Raw genomic sequence first — 23,072 nt, forward strand, 5'->3', positions numbered from 1 at the left:
TAGAGAGAGACATGGGTAGCCTAATTGGTGGTGCAGGCAGTTTCTTAGCCTCATTGCATGGCATTTTAAAACTTTGTATTCTTAAATGCTACCTTTTTCTTTATGTTTATAAAAATAATACATATCCTTTTTAGAGAATTGGGAAAATATAAAAATATATAAAGAAAAAAATCACCCATAATTATGCAACCCAGAGGAAACCCTTATTATGTTTTATTGTATTACCTACCTTCTAGTCTTTTCTTTTATACCCATGTAGATACCTTTTGGATCTTATATTCCTTGTGTTATTTGTAAATACAGTCATGTGTTTCTTAACAGCAGGGATACGTTCTGAGAAATGCATCGTTAGGTGATGTCGTCATTATTCGAACATTCTAGAGCATACTTACACAAACCTAGATGGTTAGCCTACTACCCACCTAGGCTCTATGGTACAGATCTTATAGGACCACCTTAATCTGTGGGACTTCACTAATGTATGTGATTCTTTGTTGATCGAAGTGTGGTTATATGGCACGATTGTGATATTCTACTTAATGACTTCATAATATTTCCTTGGCAAATGGGTGGTTTACATCACTTTTATACATGAACAAACTCACAAATAAGGTGATTATTTTGTAGGTTTACAATACATTTTTTTTTTTCCCCAAAAGCCCCAGTAGTTGTATGTCATAGATGCACATCCTTCCAGTTGCTGTACGTGGGACACGGCCTCAGCATGGCCGGAGAAGCGGTGCGTCAGTGCGCGCCCGGGATCCGAACCCCGGGCCGCCGGCAGAGGAGCGCGCGCACTTAACCGCTAAGCCACGGGGCTGGCCCTACAATACATTTTTATATCAGTTTTTACAAAGGAAATTGACGCCTTATGAGCGATAAAATATATTTCTAAAAATTATGTTTACTTGAAGAAAAGCTCTTTATGGTATACCAGATTTTTAACTTTTTTCATTACTTTGCAGCTCTGAAGTTTATAGATTAAACTTAGAACAAGGACGGTACCTGAATCCTCTGCAAACTGATGCTGCGTGAGTATTTTGTTTTGAGAATACTGCTGTATTTATTTTGGCCAGGAGATGGAGCCAGATGCTCACGTTGCATCCTGTGTTGCTTTTAAGCAGAGCTCTGGGCAACTTAGAAAGAGTGCTGTTCAGTTTTTGTCTTAAACAAAAAATTTACTAAAAGACCTGGTGATTTCTTTAAAATTAAAAAATTTTTTTAATATACTTGAAAATTTTAAAACTCACTAAAAAAATTCAGTTTATTATTTTTTGCAGTGTTTTTAAAATTTTCATTCATGCTTTTGTTTTGTGATATTTTCTCGTTTGGAGAAGTTTTGAATTAACTTAGAGTGCCATTTAAAAAATTTTATTTTTTATGTTTTTGCTATCAGGCATTTAAGCTTTTTTCAAGTTTTCCTTTTATTGTACGTTATAGTCTACGCTTTTGTTTTATTTAAAGAAATCCTTTAGGAATGAATCTGTCATAATATTAATACTGAGCAATAACAAAAATAATAGTGAAAGTGCTTACTATGTGTTACGCATTATTTAGTATTTTATATATATTAACTCATTTTAGACATAACAAATTTTTATGGTAGGTACTATTATTATCTCCATTTTACAGCCAGGACAGCTGAGGCTCAGAGAGGGTAAGTAGCTTGTCCAAGGTCACACAGCTAGTAAGGGGTGGCAGCTGGATTACTTCTCATCTATGTATGTAAGGAGCTTGTTGGATTTTCATTATTGCTTTGAAAAGGTTTTTAAATGTTAGACGAACACATAGTGATAAAAACCAAGTAAACTCTTGGTATTTTATTTTACGTTGGCTTGAAATGCTCTTATTTTCTTTAAAAAAATTTATAGTCACTTCATGTTGCCTCGTTGAATAATAAAAAGTCATCTGCTCTTTAGCTGCATAATTTCCTGTTTATAATAACAGCTGCTATTTATTGAGTGTCTTGTAAACTCTGGACACTGTGCTGAACATTTTGTAGTTTTATCATTTGATCTCACAACAACCAAATGAGGTGGGTGAAATACTCATTTTACAGAAAAAGAAAATGAGGCTTGGATCAGTATACAGGTCTCAGGATCGGCAGAGGTATAGCTCATGTTCTTTTTGCCTTGGGAGAAAATATGTTGAGAAAGTGGAAACAGCCTTTATTCTCATGGCTGTGAAATAGTGTTTCAGAAGGAAGTCTTGTCTTATCCTTGTCTCATCCGCTGGCAGATGGAGTGTCACCCTGGGGATCAGAAGCTCTGGTGACTGGGTGTCAAGCCCTTAACCCTTTCCTGCCTCAGTGTTTTTCCTGTGCAGATGGGTGAGGGCGATACGTGTGTCTTCTTTCTCCATAGAATTGGGTTGACTGTTTACTTCGAAAGTTTATTGAGTATCCCTCCCCCCTAAAGCAGATGCTAATACTTTCTCCCTATTGCTTTACTGTTTTAGGGAGAATAATGTTTGTGACATCAATTCAGTGCATGGCTTGTTTGCCACAGGAACAATAGAGGTAAGCATACATTGACTTTTTTTAGGTATTTGTTTTACATTTGCTGATGAGTGGAGTTTTGTTTAAGGACAGAGTTGTGTGGTTCCTCAGAGCAGGGTGCTAATGAAGCGACAAGCCACTGGCTTTCTTTTTGTGTGGAGCGTTGGTACCTTCCACACAGAGACACAGCTGTGCTGTTGCTGCAGACTGTGCCTCGTATGCATCTGATTTGGCGCGCACTGACGTGGATCATCCGGAGCTGGATGTGGAGTCGCTGCTGGGTCGCCAGCTCCGGGGGAGCGGTGTGACAGCCTGTCTTGTTCTGAGCAGGAGGCCGTATGGCCTGGAGTCCCGGCTCTCTGCTGCTTGTTAGTTTATGACTGAATTACTTTCCCTGAGGCTTAGCTTCCTCATTGGTGGCATGGAGATAATACTTACCTTGCTGACTTTGTAGAGGTGCTGGTGAGAATCACATGAAACAGCCTCTATGAAAACATTACAAACTGTAAAGGCACATAGGATCATGATTTGTACATCCCGTATAGTAGCATTCAATAAATACACAATATTATCCTTTTAAATCACCATACCTTTGAATCAGTGTCCTTCATACTTGTCAAGAATTTTTCTGAATTTACATTTTTTAATTACAATAATAATAAATTGCTCATAGTAAAAAAAAGAAAAAGCAATTATGTCATAAACATATTATTAAAAAAAGTGTCCTCTTGTACCTTCCAGTCACCAAATCCCATACCCCAGAGGTAACTCTTTAATGAGTGGTTTGCAGTGTTATCCTTTTGGGTTTTTTTCTATGTATATACAGATATACATGTATGTTAGTAATATATTTTTTAAAGTTTTTACAAAAATGAAATTGTACCATGGTTCTCCATTTGCTATTTTTTTTTTTTCAACATAATGGTATATAATGTGTATCTTTATACATTGGCACTTAAAAATTACTCATAATGCTAAACTAATTTTCTAAAACTGATGGATAAGATTCCTTTTTTTTTTTTTTTTTTTTTGGTGAGGAAGGTTAGCGCTGAGCTAACATCCATGCCCATCTTCCTCTACTGTGTATGTGGCACACCTGCTGCAACATGGCTTGATAAGTGGTGTGTAGCTCTGAGCCTGGGATCTCAACCTGCCAACCCCAGGCCCTCAAAGTGGAGCACACGAACTTAACCACTACGCCACCGGGCCAGCCCCAGGATTCCATTTTTTAATGCACTATAGTTTATTAAACCAATCCCATATGGATGAAATTTAGGTCTCTTTAATCAAATTATTTTTATGTTAAGAGATCGGGATTTGCAGTGGGACCCATGAGGTTGACTTAATAGAAATACATAAAATTATGTTGAATATGTTATCATACTGTCACGCCTAAATCACGCTAGTGGAGCATTTTCTTGGCAAGTACTTTTCTTGAGATTACCAAGGGAGAGTTTTAAAGTAGTTTCCTCATAGTTTTTGAAGAGTCCTTGCAGAGCAGTCTACGCTAGATATCAAGGAACACGCTCTGTAAGAGAAGTTCTGTTTTAGAGCAGGCTACTCTTTCCCCAGCTGTTAGAAGACCAGCCCTGAGACATGCTGAGGGGTGAATAGACCCCCTCCAGCCCAAAGGCTGGGGTTCCTGAAGTTCTTTGATTATTGAGGGCCTGAAATTTGATATGCATAGTCAGACTAGACTTTAAAAATTCATTTTTACATTAATTTTGATATTATATATCAAATAATTTTGATTTCTCATGTGAGTTATTATAATATTATTTATTATTGTTATCAAATCAGACAGTAAGTGGTTGCATTTTGTGCTTTTTGAGGTACGTAAGAGTGCAGGATTTAGCAATAGGAATATTGAAGTTTAGGTCACAAAAAATCAGTATGGTTAAAAGAATCATTTTATATTTACTCTGAAATTTATCTGCATACCCATTTTTTGTTTTTGAAATGTGACTTTTCTTTTTTCTGTCCATAAAGTCTGTTAACTCATTTTGAGAAGACATAGAAGACTAGACCATTTGGAATTACCTGCTGCATGATTGATAAGATTTCTCCTTTTATTTATCTTTGTGACAGACACGTTGGTAATAATAATAAACGATTAATGAGATCAAGCCTTCTAAGTATATTGGAGATCTTTTCTTTTAAGGTGGTTAATATAGTAAACAATTTTTTTTTTTATAAATTGTAGTTTTTTTTTCAATTTTATTTATTTATTTTTTCCCCCCAAAGGCCCAGTAGATAGTTGTATGTCATAGTTGCACATCCTTCTAGTTGCTGTATGTGGGACGCGGCCTCAGCATGGCGGGAGAAGTGGTGCGTCGGTGCGCGCCCGGGATCCGAACCTGGGCCGCCAGCAGTGGAGCGTGCGCACTTAACCGCTAAGCCATGGGGCCGGCCCTAAACTTTTTTAGTCTCCGTGTATGTTTATATTTTTTTATCATTACAAAATCAAATAATACAGAAGAGTAAAAATTGAGAAATGTAGTTCCCTTTGCTCTAGTCCAAGCCTGCATCCTTAGGTAAACACTGTTCATAATTTGTTCTGTGTCCTCTTGGAGGTTTCTCTGTGTTTATGCAAACGTTTTTTAAAATGACAATGTGATCATACTGTTTTTTTAAAGAAACTGGTTTTTTTTTTTTTTTGAGGAAGATTGGCCCTGTGCTAACATCTGTTGCCAATCTTCTTCTTTTTCTTTTTTCTCCCCAAAGCCCCAGTACATAGTTGTGTATCATAGTTGTAGAGTAGTAGCTCTTCTGTGTGGGATGCCACCTCAACATGGCTTGAAGAGTGGTGAATAGGTCTGCGCCCAGGATCCGAACCGGTGAACCCTGGGCTGCTGAAGCAGAACGTGTAAACTTAACCGCTGCACCATCTGGCTGGCCCCAATAAACTGTTTTCTTACGTAGCAGATTGTGAACGTATTTCTAGTATGTATATGTATCTACATCATTGTTTGTAATGACTGTATAGTGCTCTATTTGATGGGTTACACCACTTGCTCCCTTGCTCTAGTGTTTGAAGTTTTTTTCATTTTTTTTGCTTTGTTTTCCCCCAGTTTTTTATTTTTAAAAATGTATACCTTCTGAAAAGTTGGAAAACATAGTTCATTAATCACTCATTTGCATATATTTTGCACATTTGCTTTTTTCTTTTTTTGAAAAATGTGTGTGTATATATTTATATATATATATATAAAAAGGTTTCTGAACCATTTGAAAATAAGTTGCAGACATTATGACGTTTTAGCTCTAAATACTTCCAAAATGTTTTTCTTAAAAACACTTTCCCCTATAAAATCATAATCCTGTTATCATCTCTAAGAAATTTAGCACTGATACAATAATACCACATAATTAAATGTTGAACATTGATGTTTAAACTTTCCCAGTTATACCAAAATGTCTTTCATAGCTTCTCCCCTCTTCACCCCACCAACCAAACAAGGGTCCAGTCAAGGATCATGCATTGCATTTTGGACCTCTTTTCTTAACCAGTTTTTTTCTTTCTTTTAATTATAAGAGAAATTCAGCTCATGGTAAAACATTTAACAGTACTAAAAGGGGTATAAGGTAAAAAATTCTTACTTCCTATGAGATAATCAATATTAATAAGGCTTTTTTTGGTATTTGTCTAAAAATTTTCTAGTGGCAGCTATTATTTAAAATTACTGTTTTTTGTTGTTTAGGGTCGAGTGGAGTGTTGGGACCCAAGAACTCGAAACAGAGTAGGCCTGTTAGACTGTGCGTTAAGTAGTGTCACAGCCGATTCAGAGTAAGTAGAAATTAATTTGCAGTTTAAATATTCATCAGCTTCTGATTTAAACAAGTGTCTCAATACTGAATTAAAATCAATTGCTAAACGATGAAATTCTTCTGACTTATATCTGAGGTTGTAGTCATGCTGATGTTTTATATAAAAATCCTATCCTGTAAAAGCTCACTACGTGGGTCAGCCACATAGAATTGCATTCTAAAATACTGCATAGAATGCCTTATTTATTTAGTTGCCATGGAATTGTATTAAAACAAATACACTGTAGGAATTTATATTTCCAATTCTCTAGGATCTAGTGGTAGAACCGGGAGTCCCCAAGCAAAAAGATGTGCTTTGAATTCTCAGGTGGAGGAAAGCAAGTGTTTTTGATATTTTCTTATTCCTGTTGGCAATTCCTACATTTAAAACAATTAGAAAAGTAACACATACTCGAGGGATGAAAACCTCTAACAGCTTGAATCAAGTAAGAAATATGGGCCCCCTGTCCAACCTTTCCCCACTCACTGGAGTGGTTACCGTTGCACTGTTTGATCCATATTTCAGACATTTTTCTGTGCTCGTATTAACACATATGCAGAATTACACTGTCTTGGTCAGATCCCTGACGTGGGGTTGTTTGCTGTGTTCAGTTCAGGAACGACCTCTCTGGGCTCCTGATCCTCACAGGAATGTGGCTTTACCAGCGCGTCCTCATTGCAGTGGGTCAGGCGTTCATCTGTGGCTGTACCGTGTGGGAGGTGGAGTGTTTGATGGGTGGGCTACAGGGAGACTGTGACCTCTCTAAAGTATTGCAGAGTTTTGTGTGATTTGTATTTTTCTGGGTGAGAGAAGAATTCATTTAGCTCTTTCTTTTGGGAAAAAAAACCCAGCTTATGTAAAGCATCCTTGACCTAGAAACAAGTTAAGAAGCACTGAATTGAAATTCAAGACATTTTTCTAATGTATACATCTTTCCCTATGTGATAGCTAAAGAAGTTAATTTTTTTTCATCTTTTAATTATAACATTTAAAGGGAGTATAGGAGATTTTTTTCTTGACTATTAGTGAGTTTTATTAAAGTAATATTAATGAACAACTTTGTTAACATGGTATGGAGTATATTATATTGAACAGTTTTAAAGTGGGAAATTCACTCATTCTAGATTTGTTTTTAGAATTAGACATCTTTATTGTGAAATATAATACACATACAGAAAATCTCATAAAACATTAATGTGCAGATTACTGAATTATTATGAACATCTACATTTGTTAAAAGAATAAACCAATAGAGAATGCTTCTCAGTTTCATCATATTGGTGTGAAAGAAAACAAATCAGAAACTTGTTTATTTTTAGAAAGTAGGAAATCAGTTATAGGTGAACAATCTTGACCTACTCTCTAGGAAGCAGAGAGGTTAGGTTTTTCTTACTGAAACATTAACGTCTTTAAATTAGCATAAAGATACTTGATTTCTAGTACAAGCTCTGTCATTAGTTGTTTCATCTTGAAAAAGTCATTACAGGCCAGCAGGAGTTATTTGCAATATGTCGTAAGGCTATTTTTACTTTAAATGTAATGACTATGATATACCACTATAGAAAATTTAAGGAAGGGCTGTGAAAAAATATTCTTAACTGTAGTCTTTAGAAACATGGGAGTATTTATTCTGTTTTTTTTTTTAAATAGAATATTGATTCACAAACATTTTTTAGTGGCCTTGTTTATCCTTAGGGGTGGGGCATTTTTCAGCTGTCATGATGGAGGTTATTTTGTTTATTAAAAAAAAGTAATTTTATTATTTTGTAAAAATGATTTATAGTTAGTGTAAAAAGATATTAATCAGTTTCAAAAATACACAAAAGAAAGTAACATCACCTCTGCATACACATAGGCAGATTTAATTTGAGTAACCAGACCACTCGGTACATGAAGGATGTTTATAGTTTTTCACTCTTACATATCCATTTACATTCTGTGATGATTTCCTGAGGGAAAATATCAAGAGCCTGAATTTCTGGGTTAAATAGCATATGTGTCTTTAAGGCTTTGGGTACCCATTGCTAAATCGCATGGTAGAAAAGGTAAAATTGGTTTAAAGGTCTACTTGCACAGACAGAATGCACATTCTCCCACCCTCAGTAGCCCCAGGCACCCGTCTTATTTTAATAATACTAAAATGTCAGAGAGAGCCTGGGGATGTCGATTAAATACAGCTTGGTAGAAATAATAGCTAACAGATAGCACTTGCTATTTTCCAGATAGTGTTCAAGTTCTTTACATATGTTAACTTACTTAATACTCACAACAACCACCTTTGATGTAGGTACTGATCTTGTATTCATTTTACGGATGAGGAAGTATTGACCAGTGGCATACGTAAGCCTTTAAGAATTGTGTTGCAGAAACGTATTTATTTCTAGGGAAAGATATTCCAAGTATACTGTTAAGTGGAAAAAGAAATCATACAGATGCGTATAAAGTTTTATCATATTTTCATAAGAAAAACAACATGGATGTATATCACAGGGGAAAAAATCTAGATGTGTACCAAAATGTTAAAAGTAGTTTTTTTGCTGATTCAGTTTCAGGTGATTTTATTTGTTTGTTTTTTTATGCTTTGCTTTATTTTTTCCTACACAAACGTTATGAGCTGTCACCTCTGTTATTTGACAGAGATGGAGTTCTGGAAGCCAATACAATAAGAGAAATGTGTGTAAATATTGGATAGGGGAGGACAGGCTGTCATTATTCACAGATGATGTGATTGTCTGCTTGAGAAACCCAGTAGAATCAACTGGAAAACTATAAAAATATGGGAGTTAAGTAAATTGGCTACAAAATAAATGTACAACATCAATGGCTTTGATACTTATCAGCAATATCCAGTTAGAAAGATACAATGGAAAACAGTTCTCATTTATAACAACTAAAATTGTAAAATACTGAGGGATAAATTTAATGAGTACCTATCTGAAGAAAATGACAAAATTTTATTAAGAAACAAAAAAAGTTTGAATAAGTGAAGAAAAATGACATGTCCTTGCACTGAAAAATAATTCTAGAGTTCATTTTGAAGAGTAAATGACTAAAAATGATGTGGATGAGAGGCCACAAGGTTCCAAATGGATGCTCAGCGCAGTTACGGGCTGAGGCTTTAGGTAGCATAAGAGACCCGAGGATGCTAACAGTCAACAGCGAGGACTGTAGGTCCTGGTCCAGGACGTGTAGACGATAAGTATTGAAATGAGGACTGTGGTCCTCTTCTAACTTGTTGTCTGGCACCCTTCCACCATAGATCATTACCTTCAGTACTGATACTTTTGGTTGCTGAGAGAGAAGCATATTCCAGATTCATGGCCGTAAACATTTTTCATCATTCTTTGTACTTTTATTCCCCACTTGGGGATTACTCTTTTATTTTATCTTGACATAGCTAACTTTAAAAATGGAGATGGGTATACCCGTGCCCGAATATAAAATTGTTTCTTCTTAGGGGATGTTTAGATGCAAAAAAGAGGATGTTTCTGTAAATAATCTTATCCTGGATTAATTAAAATGAAAGATATTGTCATACTGATCCTTTTGAATTGGTTTTATATTTTCAGAAACTTTTTTTTTGTTTGTAGCTACTTTGAGAATATTTCTTACAGTTTTTGAAGAAGATAATCTACAGATTTTTAAAGGAAGATTATATTTATACGTAAAGCTCATTTTTTATTTTAATAAAGTTTGGGTACAATTACCTTTTAAACAGAAGGTCAGAAATATGATTTTCCCCATTAGAATTGAAGTGAAGATTAATAATAAATTTGTTACTTGGAAGGAAGTTTGGCCATGTGTACATGAAACACGAATATTTTGCCTTTCAGGATAAACAGTTTACCCACAATCTCTGCTTTGAAATTTAATGGTGCCTTGACCATGGCCGTTGGAACATCCACAGGGCAGGTAAGTATGTTTCAGTTGGAAACTTCACACTTAAGTTGGTATTTCAGAGGCGTGTATGTGTTGTGGGAAACACCCACAGACCTTGTCACTGTGGGCACAGAAAATGAGGCGTTACTGTTTTGGCCGGAGTGGAGAGGCTGCTCCAGAACGCTGTGTTCATTTAGGACCCTGAGAAATTCTGATTCTGGCCTTAATGGTTATTAGTCTGAGAGGCTCTTGAGCTGGATCCCTGGTGGAGTGTGCCTCAGGTGTTCTCTTGACTGGAGTTTAGAACAGCATTTTCCAGAGTGTGTGTAAAAGAGTTCTGTGGTTAAAAAAGTTTGGAATTCTGTCAGATTCCTACTCTTGGAGAGTCACTCTGCATTTAAATATATTTTAAAGGCTCTGAGAATTCCTGTAGACAGGAGATGTGTTTAATAAGTGTTTCCGGAGTTTATTTGTTCAAGGATCCTCTTTTCACATCTCGCCATTAACTGCATCCCGTGCAGTGAGTGGTCAGTGGAACAGACCTTGGCAGATGCTGTCTGAGGAGTCCAAGTGAAGTGGCCGCCGAGGTTTAGTTCATCTTTTCTTTCTTTCCGTCAAGGCAGAGCCCACACACTTGTGAATTTGCTCTCCCCAGAACAGGTCTGAGACACTGCTTCCAGGAGAGTTACTGCCTCTGTCATCATGGTCTAGAGGGGATCTGACACTGGAACTAAGATCCGGCTTCCCCAGGTCCCTGCCTCTAATGACAGGGCTCAGAAAGACGCCTCCCCTCCCCAAACAGTCATAGCCACCACCATCTGCCTTGAATCTGCCAGGACTGTCTTCATTATGCCTGCCATTCTTGTTTCTGTCAGTTGCTCTCACAGTGCCTGGTACATAGTAGGCCCTCGGTATATGTATTTGTTGAATTCACAAATGACACAAATTCTTAAGGACTTTCCTTTTTGTTCTTTTCTTAGGATAACTCAGTAGTTCTCAATCTTAATGGGCCTAAAAATTACTGTCAGGGTTGAATTTATAAAACCATGTATTCTAAGGGTAATTTAAGAGATTTTTCCAGAATTCTTTTGCTGGCTGACTTTAGAATCTTTGTACCCTGAGTAAGGGTATTCATTGTGTTCATAAAAAGGTAATGAAACAAATGACAGCATTATTCTAAGTTTTAAATCTTGCTTTTTGAAATAAAATATTTAGTTTGTTTAAACAAATAACTTGTTTTTTTCCCCTAGGTTTTGTTATATGATCTTCGATCTGATAAGCCATTGCTAGTTAAGGATCACCAATATGGGCTGCCCATTAAGTCAGTTCATTTCCAGAATTCGTTAGATTTGATTTTGTCAGCAGACTCTCGAATTATCAAAATGTGGAATAAGAACTCAGTACGTATTTTTTTGTTGAAATTACTTATTTGCCTGTTTTCCTAATGTTCCTTTTCTTTCTGTTGCCTTTTTGAGTTACGTGGGTTCTTGAGGAAGAGATGCCAAGTGTCCATTTGGGAGCTTAGAGGGAAGTCAGTTACTTCAGGAGAGATCATATTCATATGTGGATGAGAGTCAGGATTTCTTTCTTCCTGTTAGGAAGTTTTCCTGTTTTGCTGGAACTGGAATGCATTTTTACATGTACCGATTAGGTAGAGAGTAAATCATTGTTTAAAAACATTGATCTGTGAGAAAGCCCCTGGATCTTGAGGCACTCTCACAACCTTAGGAAAGTTTTTGTGAGCTGCTAATTATCTTTCCATATCAATGTTATTATACATCTCAATTTCATACCTTTTCCCCATCTCAAACAACTGGATTTTAGAAGTGACACCTTTACACTAATTTCTTATGGTGTTTTTCTTAAAAACAATATTTTCTTAAGAATATTTGATGTTCTCTCCCCTCAACTCCGTGTCATTTAAAAAGTAACAAGTTCTATATTGCTAGTTTTAATCTGCCTTCTGCTTTTCATTTTTCATTTTAAAACCTAAGTATTTTGAGAAAATAGTAGAAGGTTAGTGCATCAACTAAATGTAAGAGAATTCATTCAGTAGAGCAATTGCTTTTAAGGGCTCTTTGTATTTAATTAATTACAAACTTAGCATCTTTAGTCAAAAAGTGTTACTTTTTTTTTTTTAAACTCATTTTTGAGATGAAGGGGTGGAAGGTCCAGAGCCTCAACATTAATTGCCAGAGGACAAGCGCCAGTCTTCCTGTGGAGGCTGCCTGTTCTCAGGGCAGAGATGCTACCAGCGGCCCCATCCCAGTTCAGCTACTTATCAGAATCCCTGGCAGCTTGGACCATTAGTTTTGTTTTTAATTTTCACGTTGTTAGCTCTCGAAATAATGACCTTACTCAGCTTACTTTCTTTTTTCCTCTGGATGTGTTGTGGAGATTCAGAGTTATCCTTGAGATGTGTTCTGCCTCCCAAGGCCTAGTACCTTCACAGCTCCTGTGACTTTATTTATATTAGGGAGAAGAGGAAGTCTCCCAGCGTTTCTCAATTCTTGGAAGAATTACCCTGATGACTGCCCAGGAATTGACTCTGCTGCTTGCATTTATATGTTAGCTTTGGCTTGGGAGGGTTTTGAGATCTTTCTTAGGGAGATTCATGGTGTCTTAGGCTGGAATTTTCTCTGCTCTTCTTCTGATAATCCAAAGTTTTAATTTACTTTAAAACAATATTTATTTATTTATTTATTTATTTATTATTTATTTTTTTTTGCGAGGAAGATCAGCCCTGAGCTAACATCCATGCTAATCCTCCTTTTTGCTGAGGAAGACCGGCTCTGGGCTAACATCTCCTCCTTTTTTTTTTCCCCCAAAGCCCCAGTAGATGGTTGTATGTCATAGTTGCACATCCTAGTTGCTGTATGTGGGACGCAGCCTCAGCATGGCCGGAGAAGTGATGTGTCAGTGCCCGCCCGGGATCCGAACCCGGGCTGCTAGTAGCAGAGCACGCGCACTTAACTGCTAAGCCACGGGGCTGGCCCAACAATATTTATTTTTAATACTGCAAATGCAGACATTTTTATTTTTAAAAATTCATAAAATACTGGTAAAGTAGAAGTTGTCATTGACCTGACTTCCATCCTACCTGAAGGTAACTACTGTTACCACTTTGCACGTATCCTCCCAGACCCTTTGACTACTGTGTGGTTTTCCATAGTGTGGATTTCTGTGCAGTGTGGCACCTTTTCTTTTTTGTTCCATGCTGTTATAGTTCCCTTTTTCCCCTCCTTTTTTTCTTCCGTCCTTCTTTCCTGTTTGAATGGGAACTTCAGAAGAAAGGGCGGTAGCTGTGTGAATTTCACTGTTTGTCTTGAATTAGAACTTGGCTGCTGTTTTTCACTGAGCATGAAATAACCATCTTCCCTGGGTGTTAACTGTGACCTCCTTTTGCCACGGGAGCCTCTAATAATGAGCTAATAAATGAAAGAGCTGGCAGACATTTTCAGCATCACATCTTGAAATCATCGTGATGTAGTTGCTACGATAAGTTTTATTTGGGCCTTGTTGTCATGACGGAGCGCGCCCTCGTGACGAACACCCAGGTGACTTGGTTTTGCTTGACTTGCTTTCCTTGTGTATCTTTCTTATCACCTTTTTCCACTCTCATCTTCCTATCTTCTGTTTTTTTTTTTTTCTTTTACTTTCCTTCTGTTAGTTTTTTAAAATACAGAACATTTCCCCCACATTTAAAATAAAAATGTTTTAGCCTGAACTGTATAACAGCTAACACTTTATGTATTTATAAGATTTCGTTTTGTAAGTTATTTTATGTCCGTTGTCTTATTTGATCCTCCTCAAACCCTGTGATACAGGGATGGCAGATAACTGTCCTTATTTTACTGTGTTGCTATCTGTCCTTCTTTGGTTTCTTTGAGTGCAAGTTTAACTAGGATGTACTTTCCAGATGATGAGAATTTTTTTAAAGTTGATGTACAACTTTATTTTATTTATTTTTTTTTTTTAAGATTTTATTTATTTTATTTTTTCCCCCCAAAGCCCCAGTGGATAGTTGTATGTCGTAGCTGCACATCCTTCTAGTTGCTGTATGCGGGACTCGGCCTCAGGATGAACGGAGAAGTGGTGCCTCGATGCGCACCCGGGATCCGAACCCGGGCCACCAGCATCGCAGCGCGCGCACTTAACCACCAAGCCACAGGGCCGGCCCATACAACTTTATTTTAAACATTAGACATTATCTTTAAAACTTTGTATTTAGTTTCTTGGATAAGTCACCTCTTCCCCCCTGGGTTTCAGTTCCTTCATCTCTAAAATGAGGGCATTTGATAAATTGATAAAACGAATTCTCTAAGAATTTTTAAACTTAAATTCTATGATGTCATAGGTGATTTTATTTCTTTACATAGCAGTATGTGGTTGAGTTTTGTCTCCAGTTTATTTTCTTTACATGACATTGCTAAAAGTTGTCTTCTTTTAACTATTTTAATAATTCCTCTTTGCTTACTCTTTTAGGGAAAAATATTTACTTCGTTGGAGCCAGAACATGACATTAATGATGTCTGCCTCTATCCCAGCTCAGGTATGCAGTGTGTAGCAATGAGTCATTCAGTGAGACAGATCTGGGCTATGCTTTATTGGGTTTTAAACTCATTTTATTTCTCAAGACAGGGTTTGGCTTGGTCAGGACAGTTCTTAGATATTGTATTTTCTTGAAGAATCCAGAGCAGGAAGTGGTGTGGATGATTCAGAAAATGGTACTCTCAGTGACTCAGTCCTCAGCCAGCCTAGCTATTAGTAGAAACTGGTAACAGTATATAGGTAGGTGGCAGGTGCGATGCTATTTTAGTGTGCGCTTTAGCTGTTTTATGTGATTAGTAATAGTGTGTCGAAATTGAGGTTAGGGATTTGGAGAAGTCTGGAGTTGCCTGATAAACTACAAGACTCATGAAGCCATAGGTTTTGGTATATTCCATGTTGTATGCTGTTCAGCAGATTACATGGCAGATTTCAAGATTTAACAATACCTTCAAGGCAAATCTGAAGAATTTGGGGATATGAGAGAAAGTGAGAACAGTTCCCACTCTCAAGCAGCGTTGTACTCTGAGAACAGACATACACAAATAATTTTGTTGGGGGGGTACAAGGCAAAGCAGGGAAAGTTCTGTTATGTATGTACAAACAGCATCTGGACAACATGTTAGAGACGGGGGTTTCAGCCAGAGCGGCTAGAGGAGATCGTGGAGAATATTTTTGTTTGCAGTGAGTTTGGAGTGATGAGTGAGATTTGATAGGTGGAGTTGGGAGATGAGGTGAACAGAACAGGAACGGACAGAATGACAGTGAAAGAAGCAACAGTTCTTGAAGCAGCATAGAAGCTAAGACAGGAGCAATTCAGTGGGCATTGCTCAGCAAGTGTTAAGTATCACAGAAGTTGAGGCAGGAAGCAAAGAACTAAGAGTTATTACATGCTCCTACGTTGCCAGTCTAAATGATGGATGCTGTAATATTAATTTATCATTTAATCTTTTTATAACCCTGTGTAGTTAGAGGCACACACTTTTTTTTCTGTCTGTCTGTCTGTCTTACATTGTAGGAGGTGAGAAAAATTGGGTAATTTGCCCAGGGTTGGTCACCCAGTTGGTGTGTGGCAGAGCCTCGGTTAGAGCCAGCCTTTCCTGATTCTGGAGCCCATGTTCTTTCTAGTGACATGCTGCTCTTGTGAGAAAGATGAGGAACTCTAGATATTTGTGCTTAGCTTTTCATCTGTGATAGTGGAGAGGATTTTATTATAATAGTGGGAGTGAGTCAAATTCTGATGAGTTCAGGAATTAATTGCAGTTGAGGATGCTGGGGTCCTAGTTAGCAAGTATAGAGTGATCTAAAATGGCATCTGGGCTGAGTACAGTGATGAGTAAAACTAGGTGAAATTGAAGTTGGAACAAGGGTGGTGAGCATGTTTAGCTGGATTGAGGAAGTGTGAGTTTGAAGGGCAGCAGGTAGTGATGAGAGAAAGAACTTCTTGACCTGTGCTGTCCAGTTTGGTAGCCACCAGCCACATGTGGTGAACTTAGTATGACTAATCTGAGTTGAGATGTGCTCTAAGTATAAAATACACACCAGATTTCAAAGACACGGTACGGAAAAAAGAATGTAAAGTAGTTCATTAATTTTTTATACTGATTACATATTGAAATGAAAATATTTTGGACTTACTGGGTTAATAAAATATATTAAAATTAATTTTACCTATTTATTTTTATTTTTTAAATGTGTCTACTTTTAAATCACATGTGTGGCTTGCATGATATTCCTATTGGATAGTGCTGGTCTAGACTTGGAGATCTTTAAACAGTTGAGGATGCTGAAGGGTGCAAGGCATTACAATTGAGCTGCGGGCGTGGTGGTTCTTCCCCACCACAGAGTGCAGCATTGATCTCCTCGGAGTGGAGACATTCTTCTAGTGGTCAGAAATACCGTTATCCCACCTAAGAAGAATAACAATCATTCCCTAATACCACTTGACGTCCATTCCATTTTCACATTTCCCTAACTGTCCTCAAAATGCCTTTTTTAGCCCATTTTTTTGAACTAGGATATAATCAAGGTTGTATATTACATTTAGTTGTTGTGTATCTCTAGTTTCTTTCAATCCGGAATAGTCCCCCCATCTTTTTTTTTTTCCTTCTTCCTGACAACTGACTTTCCCAAGAGTAGGTTGATAGTCTTATAGATTATCACTCATCCTGGACTTATGTGATTGTTTTCATGGTGTCTAACTTGTTCCTCCAGCCCCTGTATTTTTTCTAAAATAGAAGTCAGATCTAACGGCTTGATGCGCTGTAGGTTAAATATTTTGGAGGAGAGTAATGCTCGGGACTGTGGGGTTCTCCGCTACAGACCTCATCCCATCAGTCTTCCATCCCAGTGCCAGTGAGGATGAGTGTGGGCGCTCTGTTAAGAAGACCCCCAGATCTCTGCATTACAAAGTATGCTTTTCTGACAGGTAAAAATCTTAAGAGTGATGATAAGAGGAATGACTCTACTGTTGAATAACTTATAAGAGGTTCATCAAACACAAAAACTAGCTGAGTAGTTTCTTTGGTGAGATCGCAAGCACAGTAAGATGAGTGCCTTGGCTGCTGCTCTGGGGTTTGGATCTGAGCGTGGTTGATTCATGTGCTTTGCTGTCTTTCCCTTCCTTTACCACACCTTTTTCCTTTAACGCTGCTCTTTATGGTTTGTGCTTAATCATTATGAGCTTAATCATATTTTAGAAAAGCTAAAACATTCTTCTTTTTTTATCTTGTCACTTACTCATTTTGGCGTAATTAAAGCTGAATCACGATTACTGTTTTGTAATATTTTTCCAATACTAAGACTGCTCAGAATGTTGAGAAATGGTTCTGCCTTCCTGGCCCCTTTTACACCCCAGCTCTGTTGCTCATTCAGCCGTCTCTGTGTCAGGCAGCTGCTCTGCAGGTCAGGGCGCACGAGAGGCAGCAGATGCACATCAGCTTCACATGGTGCTTGTTGAGCCTCTCTGTGTCGAGTCCCGCCCCAGGCCTGCGGAATCAGGATCACTGGTTTCAGGATCACTGGTTTCAGAACCACTGGTAGAGAGAAAAGAAGGTTTCAACTCAGAAAGACCTAATTCAGGCTTCATAATTATTCAGATTCTCCAACCTCAGTTTTCTCACCTGCCTCACAGGCTGCTGGAGGTTGTCTCTACTGTTAAATGTGAAGTAGCCTTTTATTCTATCAGTATCCTCTCAACACATAGTAAAAAGCTGTTCGAGTCATCTGTAAATACCCTTGGTGCCATATATACAGTCTCGCGCTGTGGACCTACGTTTCGGTCAACGACAGACCGCATATATGACAGTGGTCCCATAAGATTAGTACCATGCAGCCTAGGTGTGTAGCAGTCTATACCATCTAGGTTTGTGTAAGTACGCTCTATGATGCTTGCACAACAATGAAATCGCCTAATGACACATTCCTCAGAACATATCCCTGTTGTTAAGCGACACATGAGGGAAAATCACATGTTCCAATTTATATCAGAAGTTGAACACATAGGAAGAAATGTCCCGGCCTTTCCCCTCTGACAGAGTTCAGTACTCACCGCTTGTCTGCTCAGAGCTGTTTAAGGCGATGACAGATGCTGTATGTTTTAGTACAGTGCTTCTCATATGTATCTGGTGAAGGACCAGGGTTTTGCTTTTTCTTTGTTTTTAAGTTTCCAATCCATTGCAGATTGATATTTTTGTAAAATATAATAAAAATGAATTACTAGAAAAAGGATCACACATTTGGATCTCATTGCAACGTTAAATTGCTATACAGGTTTCTAAATTCTTCTTTTCAGTTTCTACACATATCTCAGCCGGGTATCAGTTTGCCAACTGGCCCTGGGAGCACACTGTGAGTAGTGCTAGGATGGAGCATTGTCTCTAATTTCCAACTATGAGCTTCGGTGAGTCCTTCAGCCCCCGAAGCACATGCAGACCGGTATTGATAGGTGCATGCCTCTGGGGAGGGCAGTGTTCTAGCAGGTTCTCTTTGGCTGCACCCTTACACCATAACCATACATTGTATACTGTACTCTACTATTTCATACCAGAGGTGTGATCTTTTGATTCTAGGTGCCGATGATCTTTTCCTTCTTTTTTAAAATGCATATTTTTATTGTTGAAGCCGTAATAAACATAAGGAAAGGAAATTTAGAGGAAAAACCATCTGTAATTCCACAATCTCTTCACAAGTACCATTACTCTTTTCATTAGAGAAATTCTTGGTGGGTTGGCCCCGTGGCTTAGCCGTTGAGTGCGTACGCTCCGCTACTGGCGGCCCGGGTTCGGATCCCGGGCATGCACTGATGCTCCCCCTCTCCGGCCATGCTGAGGCCGTGTCCCACATACAACAACTAGAAGGATGTGCAGCTATGACATACAACTATCTACTGGGGCTTTGGGGGGCGACAGGAAGGAGGAGGCTTGGGGGGGGGGTGCGGGAAGGAGGAGGCTTGGCAATAGATGTTAGCTCAGGGCTGGTCTCCCTCAGCAAAAAGAGGAGGATTGGCATGGATGTTAGCTCAGGGCTGATCTTCCTCACACACACACAAAAAAAAAATAGAAAGAAATTCTTGTTGTATTAATCACGTGTTCATGTGTTTTTATTTTTATTTATTTATTTTTTTGTGAGGCAGATCAGCCCTGAGCTAACATCCATGCCAATCCTCCTCTTTTTGCTGAGGAAGACCGGCCCTGAGCTAACGTCTATTGCCAAGCCTCCTCCTTTGTTTCCCTTTTTCTCCCCAAAGCCCCAGTAGATCGTTGTATGTCACAGGTGCACATCCTTCTAGTTGCTGTATGTGGGACGCTGCCTCAGCATGGCTGGACAAGCAGTGCGTCGGTGCGTGCCCGGAATCTGAACCCGGCCACCAGTAGCGGAGTGCGCGTACTTAACCGCTAAGCCACGGGGCCAGCCCCAGATCATGTGTTTTTAAATTGTTGTCCTCACATGATACATATAATTGTCTTTTGGTTTCCAAGTTGACATTATATTAAAAACATTTTTCATGTTGCTGTATGGTGTTTATATTGGCACTTTTTAGTGGTTTGTTAGTTGATCATGCAAGAAGTCTTTTCATTTCACCTTAGTTGTTATTGGAGTTTTAGAGTGTCGTACGTGGGCTTTGTAGTCAGGAGAATATCAGTTAATCTACTTAGTAGCTGTTCAGTGACCTTGAGCAAATTATCTCATTTCTGATGCTGCGTTCTCATCTGTGGGTGTGAAGTGCCTGGCATGGTGCTTCCCACTCTCCTCTCTTGCCTGTGATCTTCTTCATTTCTACTGAACTAATAACTTTCTTTAACTAGTTTGAGTTTTCTGCTTCTTACTTGTTAAAAACTTCTAATACTCCTGGGCTTTGTGAGGTTGTTTGTTTTTCTCATCCATAGTTGGTTTCAGTCCTGACCCTCCCCACTTTAGTTTGGTGGTAGGTCAGCTTGTATCACTGTATATGGCCAAGTGAACTCCTGCTCCATTGTAGAAAGCAGTCTGCTGCGTCCAGTCTGAATTCTTTTGTGTGATTGGATTAGAGCCTCTTCTATGGTTTGTTTGGTAGGTGTGGTTTTGTTTCCTTGTGGAATGTTCACTGTTCAGGGTTGAGCCAGTGAAACCAGGCTTAGGGGATGTCTTCAGCAAGAACCTTCTTTACAAGCTGTGAAAAACATCTCTGATTTTTGTTTTGCTTTAATTTAGACATACATTCTTGCTTTTCTCAACTTGACTGTGTGCTTTTGGATGTTGCCATGGTGTGTGTGTGTATTTTGGTGAGGGTTGGTTAAGGGTTAGCTCCCACTTTTGAGTTGTGCAGGATGTGGTTCTGCTGAGAGAACATTGAGTTCCTGCTTTCTGATTGTACTTGACCTCATGTATCTCAGCATTTCACTTCTGTAGGAGCGTTAAATACTGTTCTTGTATTAACAAAAGAACAGGAAAAAATGCTTTTTAAAACACAGAATCAAATCACTGTCCTTAACATTTGGTGTATTTAATTACGATTATGTGGTCTGATGATCCAGGTGTCTTCCTTCTGTGGATTCCTCTTCTGTATTTTACAAATAGCTTTTAAAATGAATTTGGTTGATCTGTAAAAGTATTTAAAAACAAGAGCTCTTGAGTTTGAATTTTAGCTCTGAAATTCTCTAGCTCCCGACAGGACACTCAGTCCCGTTGAGCTTTGTTTTTTTGATCTGTAAAATAAGGACGATGATATTTCTTATTTCAGAGCATTATTGCATATTCACTAAGATAATATGTGTGAAAGTGCTTAGTGAATTATAAAGGACTCCCCAAATGGTTGCTGATTTCAGTTTTATTTAAAGTGCATCATTCTGGAACAGGGGCTCTGAGGACTGGAGCTGCTTCAAGAGACTTTCGGGGAGGAGTAGGTTGCAAATGTGGTGGAGAACAGAGACATCTAAATACTTTGGTCCTGTAGCAAAGAATCATGGATTCCTAGGTTGCTGTTGCTACTGGGGTTATAGGGAAACCTTTACTTAAATGCTGGCAAGTTGTCCCTTACTTCAATTTTGCATTCTTAAAATGCTGATCCTGAGAAGACTAAATTATTAAGCACTCTGTTGGTTAAGTCTGTTCCCTGGTGAGTAGGTCCTTTTGGTGTAGTAAGGGCTGTGAGGGTCTCTCAGTCCTTTCTGCTGTAGCTGCACATAGCATTGCCCTTAAGTCATTTTGCTTTCAGTTCAGGTGTGAAGTTTAATGCAGAAATTAGGAACTGCTTTGCTGTGACATTTTGTGGAGAGATACTTTACCATGGTTCTTTGACTCCTGGTTAACAGAGGAAGCCTTTCTTCTTAACTTCCTCATACTGCACCAAAACTACATTTTATCTACGTCTGAAGCTTAAAACTTTCCCCCTTAAAAATGATGGCAAACTTTGTGTAGACCTGAGCCCTTTACAGTGGGAGCACTCATTTACTTAGCTAGTACAGCCTGAGCATTTTGCAGATGGGGAAGTTGGTCTTTCTGATACTTAAGGTACCTGTCTAAGAGGGTCAGGGACTGAAGCCCATGATCTGACTCCTAGGGTACCTTGCCCCCAGGCCCAGCTCTTCTGCTATACACTGTGTTCTGAGCACCTCAAGCATTGCAACATGTAAAACAAGTAGAAAAGGATACTTTTCTTTTCCCCATGTGTTTACCTTTTTCATTGTGTTTATTTTCAGGAATGCTTCTCACTGCCAATGAAACCCCCAAGATGGGTATCTATTACATTCCGGTACGTAATACAAATAGGAGTTAACAATAAAAACAGGACAAGTAAAGATACTTTGTTTTTAAACTGATGTATTGAGGGACTTTGTGTCTGCATGTGGCTGTGTAAATTGAACACAGTGGGTCCACTTGTAGGTTCAGTTTGCTTCCTGGAGCCAGTAAAATAATGCTTACCCATTCTTTTATGGGAAACTATTTAATATCACATTAAAATAGACGTTAGAATTAGTCTTTATTCTTCAGATTTACATTTGTTTTTTGTTTCCAAGTATTTCAGAATCTTAAACTTTCAGCTTATTAGTGATCAAGAGGTCTCATTCTAAATGAGACTCATTTCTAAATGAGGTCTCATTTCTAAAATGAAAGTACTAGACTTTCATTTTAGACTGTCTATATGACAGTCATGTCATTATAGTTTGTTTCTCTTAAAAATCAGTTACATATAAAAGAAACTATCCAAGACAGACATGGTCAGTGATGACATGCAGTTTACAATCTTGTCCTTTTTTTTCTTCCTTAAAGAATTCTTCTCTTACATACGCCAGATGCTTCCCTACCTTTACGTTTTAGAGTATAGTGGGAAAGAAACAGGAAAATACAATCTCCTAAAGAGAAAAACCCCATAGTACAAAGTTGGCATTAGATTACCTTCTAGTCCACAAATATCTCCCTTTTCTGAGATTTGGGGAGGAGGGAGTGGGAGTGTTGAAGGTCAGAACTCTAGGGAGGGTGGACTCTCTGTAATCACTTTCAGCCCCCAGTTATGAAAATTTTTCTTATTTATGATGGTTCTTTTAAAATAGCTCAACAATGTGTGTATTTCCAAAAAAAATATTCTGGTTGATGTTCACTTTCTGTGGTTTCAGGAAACTGATATGTTGTTGAAAGCACTTTGAGATGTTTCTTTTGGTTGATAGTGAAATGAAGACCATTCGAACAGCAAGCTTTTCCTTTTTTCTAAGTTGTCATTTGTTGCTCTTTCCCTGTACTCTCACAAATACTGCTTCTGTATTCCTATCAGTTTATCCATCTTTCCTTGTCTTCATTTGTTCAATAAATATATTTATTGATTGCATCAGCTGTTTGTCAGCACAGTCCCATAGGCTGGCAGTA

General features: G+C 38.2%; 1 protein-coding gene across 1 annotated transcript in view; it reads left to right on the forward strand.

The window, feature by feature from the left end:
- The window catches only part of NOL10 (nucleolar protein 10), a 106,261-nt gene that overhangs the window by 16,427 nt on the left and 66,762 nt on the right, over positions 1-23,072 (forward strand). Inside the window, exons 7-13 of the mRNA XM_004436467.3 lie at positions 966-1,031; positions 2,458-2,518; positions 6,199-6,284; positions 10,139-10,217; positions 11,435-11,584; positions 14,670-14,736; positions 21,911-21,963. Coding sequence (XP_004436524.1) covers positions 966-1,031; positions 2,458-2,518; positions 6,199-6,284; positions 10,139-10,217; positions 11,435-11,584; positions 14,670-14,736; positions 21,911-21,963 — 562 coding nt within the window. The remainder of the gene's footprint in view (positions 1-965; positions 1,032-2,457; positions 2,519-6,198; positions 6,285-10,138; positions 10,218-11,434; positions 11,585-14,669; positions 14,737-21,910; positions 21,964-23,072) is intronic.

The sequence above is a fragment of the Ceratotherium simum genome, chromosome 11, assembly GCF_057802395.1.
Source record: "Ceratotherium simum simum isolate JZ-2026a chromosome 11, ASM5780239v1, whole genome shotgun sequence".
NCBI classification, from domain to species: domain Eukaryota; kingdom Metazoa; phylum Chordata; class Mammalia; order Perissodactyla; family Rhinocerotidae; genus Ceratotherium; species Ceratotherium simum.